Raw genomic sequence first — 5,599 nt, 5'->3', positions numbered from 1 at the left:
AAAGCAGGCTACCATCTCTACACTATTCAAATGCTTGTAGATAAACACTGCTCATTCTCTTCAACTCAACACTGAATGGTTAAGGTGGAGCGAATAAAATATTCTTTGCACTATCTGCATATCTAAAAATGACCAACCAACATTGATTATACTGAGATGAGGGAATTACAGTATTTCCACATTTGTTATAATTAGCTCTATTTCAAAGCTTATTTTAAAGCTTTCAGAAGTGACAGTGACAAATATGTATCCTGTATTTTTTGAGACCCAACCCCCACCCCCCACAAATAACAAATTTACATCCATCATGTCTTAAAATTAAGCATGTTTATCCTGTGTGTTCATCAAAGGAGATTTCTTAAAATTAAAACGGTTCAGGTGGGTGTGAATAGGTTAAAAAGTGACACAGAACTCTGTTTTGGGCATCTATAGGTGCAAAAAACAATTAGTAGAGTAACAACACAGACAGTTTTCCCAACAAAGCAAGGCAGTAAAAAGAACACCTTCAAACAACAATTACACCATATAGTATTATTTTAATAATGAGCATGATCAAATCTAAGAACGTGATAGATAGTGACCTTCCAATACAATGCATATTCATTTCAGGGGTGACTTAAATGTTTGTCTTGTAACTTTTTTAAATATTTTTAGTATTTCATATATTTGCATGAATCTTTTGTTATAGGACTATAGAAATCTGGAACCCTCACATGGTTCAATTCCGCTCTCCCACACACAAACACACAAAACAGCAAGCAGGTCCTAAAAAAATCACGCACAGAAACCATATACTCTTTTTTGTTTGTTTGTTTTTCTTACTTTTAACAGTAAATCAGTAACATTAATTTTCAGGTTACACATTTGAGGCGTTCTTCGTTATTATTATATGATCCTACGTTAAAGCTTAGCAATATACTGAGGACATGGGGAGGGAAAAGCAATAAAATGAAATCTGTTAAGAAAGGACAAAGAACAAAACAAAAAAAGAGGTGATGCATCTAAAGTGATTTCAAATTAAAAGCAGTGAATTGCTACATCTCTCAGATTGGCTTAAAGAAACAGCGACCTCTGCTGGGTGGGGTTGGAACAGTAAGTAGTTACATCTCTGCTCTTTAAACATTAAGCGTGTATGGGAACAGAGTCTGAGCACTGGGCTCTGAACCGCAACGAAAACATTAGTTTGACTTTTTTTTTTTTTTTAGTCCAGCCAGTGACAATGTTGACTTCCCTTGGTTAAGGATGCATGGGATGTCGTCTCCCTGATAACGCCGTTTCATTTGAGGTATAGAACAGCCATTATTAAACGGTTTCCGTAGCTTTAAAATGTTAAGGCTCCAAGCAGGAAAAACAGAAAAGAAAAAACAAAACCTGTGACATAAGTGGCTCATCACTGAATAAAAAAAAAAGTCAAGTGTTACATAATTCAAAAATATAGTTTTTTTATAACATCATCTCATGTCAAGACACGTCATTGTCCCTTCTACTCAGTTCCACGATTCTCCACAAATCTTGATCTACAGAACGTAAAACTGGCCCATTACAGTTACTGATGCTGGAGATGCCCCCCCCCCCCAACCAGAGCGGAGTCTGAACACACCCCCCTCCCTCACCTCTGCCATATCACATGACTGACATACACTCCAACACCTTCCCTGATACACACACATACATACATCACAGAAGTAACTACCCACTCATTTAACCAACTCTGAAGGGCATGGTGAGGAGCAGTGGGGCTGAAGAAACAAAAATATAGGATGAAATAAAAGACTTGTGCAGATATCGGTTGGTCAAAGGGGGGAGGGAGGTGTATGAAAACAATACCAAACGATAGAAAAGAAATCAAAATGATGACGCGACGTTGAGAGGTGCTAATCGACTTCAGCCCCCAAAAGGTGAAGCCGGAGGCGCAGAGGCTCGAGTCTGACGCTGGCTAAAGTCACCAGAATTAAATAGAAAAACATAACGATTGTTTATTTTTTTAAATTTCATCTTATGTCCTCTTTAAATTTTATTTTCAAATGGTCAGTCCTAAAACAACTGCTCATCATATGTAGGGGGCAGCCTTCTATTGTTTATTTCGGTTCTGGCGTTCCTGCGGGAGACAAACAGACAGAGAAAAATGGAGGGAAGGTTACTTTGATGTACAGAAAAATCAAAAACTGTTTTCATTAAAAAAAAAAAAAACTACCACTGCATTCCAACAAAAAGGCATAATTTTGTACTATTAAATTCTCACACACAAGCTGGAGTTACCGCAAAAATTCACCCTTGAATTTCCTCGACTTAAACAGTTATTCATCATTTGGATCTTTAAAAACATTTACACTCATAAGGAGTGACTGATTTATTTAGTCAGTTGTTTCATGTCACGTCAGCTTCTAAAGCAATTTTCATGCCAAGAACAGGGTAGTACATGATCTTTCAAAGTTTAAAGTGGAGTGTTTAACAAGAAAATATAATTTCATTCTATCTACTTCAAAATTTCATGTATTTTTTGTAATTATTTGTTTAATTTACTAGCAATTTCTGAGTGAAAATGTTTCACTATCTTTTTTTCCCTATATCATTAAAAAATGTGTAAAATCCATTAATAAACATTGATAATTTACATACAGAAAGAGAAAATCTATATAAGATTTTAGGTGCATTGTCAAACAAAATTCTAAAAGATTTCCTCTAGACATTTTACTAAACAGTCCTCAGGGAATTTTCAAAGTAAAACTGATGTATGTGATTAAACAGTACAGTTTAACAGACTACATTTTAAAGTCAAATGAGTGTTACAGGAGCAGCAAGATAACAGCTACCTTCAATAAAAAGTGTAATTCATAACAAATGAAATATTTTAGATTTGAGCATAAACACAAAACATTCCAAACTTAATCTGGAAATATCAATTTTCTAAATTCTCTGACATTTCCAAATCTTCTATAATAACCACGTTAGCCCTGGAAAACAATAAAAAAAGAAAAGCTTACTTGATCCAGTCGGGATCGGTTCTGGATAGGAGCAGGCTCTAGGTTCTGTCAGTGGAGATGAAAGAAAGAGATTAAAATCAATAATCCTTGGACTTAAATCAAAAACATCAGCACTATCTTACATTTTTGTTGCATAAAAATGCCAATAACTAAATTCAACATAAAACTGCCTAATTTATCCATAACCATAAAACCGCATATAAAATGAGCAAAGTAGAGCCAGTTTAAGACATGTATTTTTGCTTATTGTCACCAGAAATCTGATACAATACAATTTTGTTAGCAGCTTGATACTTCACAGTACTAAAAACCCCCAACGGATGAAATAAAAGACAGAATAATGAAATAACTAAAGCATCCACTGCAAAAGCAAAGAGCATCAACCATTCCAAAACAACCAGGTAGACATGCACTGATCTATGGCACTTACAAACAGCTGTAAACTTTACACAGGCAGTTTCAGTGACATGAACAGTAGCCTGAACCCTTCACATGCCGTTCAAAGTTCTTTGGTTAATCGCTGCTTATGGTCATTCACCTCTAAACAGAAATATTTTCCTTCAGTATATGCATCTCTAAACCTAAAGATAGCTAATATTCTCATATAAAAAACAATATCCAATCATTAGCTAAACAATGCAGCTATTGTAAGCAAAAAAACAAAAGATTAGAAAAAACACATTACCTTTCTTACAACCTCTTCCTCCTCCTGCCGTTTCTCGTAGTGTGAGAAGTCATCGAAGATGGAGGTGGTGTGTTTGTAGGTGGCGATGATCTTTAGCACCTGCTTGGCCTTCTCCAGAGGCACCTCCTGCGTGTCACGGGAGTTGGTCACGGGCTTGTTGTCATTGTTCTCCAGGCGGATGTGCCTGAGTTGGCTGTTGGGCACGTCTTTAACAAACAGCCAGTCCACGTCGAATTTGCCCTTCCACTTGTCCTGTGCCCAAACGCCGGCACTGGTGCCGTAGTCTACGGGCGAGCGCATCTCCGCCACGCCGCAGAAGTGTCCGCTGCCGTTGACGCTGAACAGCAGATAGACAGGACCCTTGCCGTTGATGGCGCGAAACGCCGAATCCAGCCGCTTGTTACCGTGTTCCGTGCTGCACCAGATGGAGTACTTGATGGAGCGGTGGATGTCGTCCTCTGAGTAGCTCTTAATGATGAAAACCCGGCCATTTTTCAGGTTCCAATCAAAGTCCTTGGGATTGTAGCTGTGCGCCGCACGCAGCTTTTCAAGGACCGGGTGGGATTCCACAGCACCGGACCCTGGAGGTCCACCGCCACCACAGTTGCCGACCCCTCCGCCGCTCGACGAGCCGCTGCTGTCCACGATGCCACCCCCACCGTAACCAGGGTTGCGGTTACGTGGGGCAACCCATCGGGTTTGAGGGGGAGGAGCAGGGGTGTGGTTCTGGTAAGGCAGTGGAGGGGGCGGACCCTGCATAGCCATCTGCTGGGCAAGTGATTGGGCAGATGGGATAGGGGGCTGAGGTGGGGGCGGGAGCCCGTGAGGGTGAGGCGGTAGGTGACCGTGGGAGTGGAGCGGAGGCTGCTGGTGGTGGTGGGGCGGCAGTGGCGAGGCCACTTTAGTCACAGGCCCCTTATTATCCCAGGTGCCAATGTCCATGTTGTGTTTGATGGGCGGCGGGGGCAGGGTGCCTCCAGCCATGGGCATCCCCGGCTTGCTTTTCACCTTCAGCTGCTGAGGCTTGGCCGGTTTGCTGGCGATGGCCGCCCAGGATGTGGGTTTGGGAGGCGGTAGCCCTAGTGGAGTCCCGCCATTACCCGTGGCCACAGCAGCCGCCACCGGCCCTCCACCGATCACCGAGCCCACCGCCTTCACTCCGGAACCACCTCCGGTCACATCACCGCCGATCTTCAACCCCACCATGCCCTGCTCTAAGCTGTTCATACCAGGTGCCTTATTTAGGGTGTCGCTTGGGAAGCTTGTTTGCCCGTCGGGTACCAGGGTGCCACCTAAAGAACTGGGCGGGTAACTGTAACTGCCCCCGTATGCAGAACTCTGAGTCTGCTGGCCCTGGGAGCCACTCGTACCCCAGGTGGAAAACGCTGGGTTTTCAGGGAAAAAGTTAAAGCGGTGTGGATAGATGCTACTACCCAGACCCCCTGGCTGTCCGAACACAGTGTCATGCATGAAGTGATGGTCTCCATTGCTGAGGGGGGCGTATGGAGTGAGGTACGGGATCGGCGGGTCTCCGCCGGTGGACCAGGGGGCCTCGCTGAGGGGAAACGGGAACCCAATCGAGGGGGCATAGTAGCTAGACAGGTATGGGTCGGTCATTGATTGGTAACTGTTATTCTGAAGGATAATCAGAAATAGAGTTGTTAGAATTAATGACAAAATGCAAACCAAATATACTAATTTCAAACAGCATAAAAACAGATCAGACCTGATTCTTAGCAGACACTCCATATTCAAAAGGAAATTATTTTAAACTCCAGAACAATTTATAGACAATGATGTAGTATATTGTACAACCAGTTCCTTTTAGTAATGTACTGTGGTTGTGGTAATGTACTGGTAAAAAAAAAAAAAAAAAAAAAAACAATTTTTTTTTTTTTTGTAAAAATGCAGAAAGTTTTCTGTTAGGGGT

General features: G+C 41.9%; 1 protein-coding gene across 1 annotated transcript in view; it reads right to left on the bottom strand.

Moving 5' to 3' along the window:
- Nucleotides 1-1,188: 1,188 nt before the first annotated feature.
- LOC107668064 (YTH domain-containing family protein 1-like) overlaps nucleotides 1,189-5,599 on the bottom strand; it is a 9,079-nt gene continuing 4,668 nt past the window's right edge. The window contains exons 4-6 of the mRNA XM_016459825.1: nucleotides 3,670-5,304; nucleotides 2,985-3,029; nucleotides 1,189-2,098 (exon numbers count right to left, since the gene is read on the bottom strand). Of these exons, the coding sequence (XP_016315311.1) occupies nucleotides 2,072-2,098; nucleotides 2,985-3,029; nucleotides 3,670-5,304 (1,707 nt within the window). The 3' untranslated portion in view covers nucleotides 1,189-2,071. The remainder of the gene's footprint in view (nucleotides 2,099-2,984; nucleotides 3,030-3,669; nucleotides 5,305-5,599) is intronic.

This window comes from Sinocyclocheilus anshuiensis, unplaced genomic scaffold (genome assembly GCF_001515605.1).
Source record: "Sinocyclocheilus anshuiensis isolate Anshui unplaced genomic scaffold, SAMN03320099.WGS_v1.1 scaffold1024, whole genome shotgun sequence".
NCBI lineage: Eukaryota > Metazoa > Chordata > Actinopteri > Cypriniformes > Cyprinidae > Sinocyclocheilus > Sinocyclocheilus anshuiensis.
Note: the sequence above shows the minus strand (reverse complement) of the source record. Positions and strands in the feature narration are given on the sequence as shown.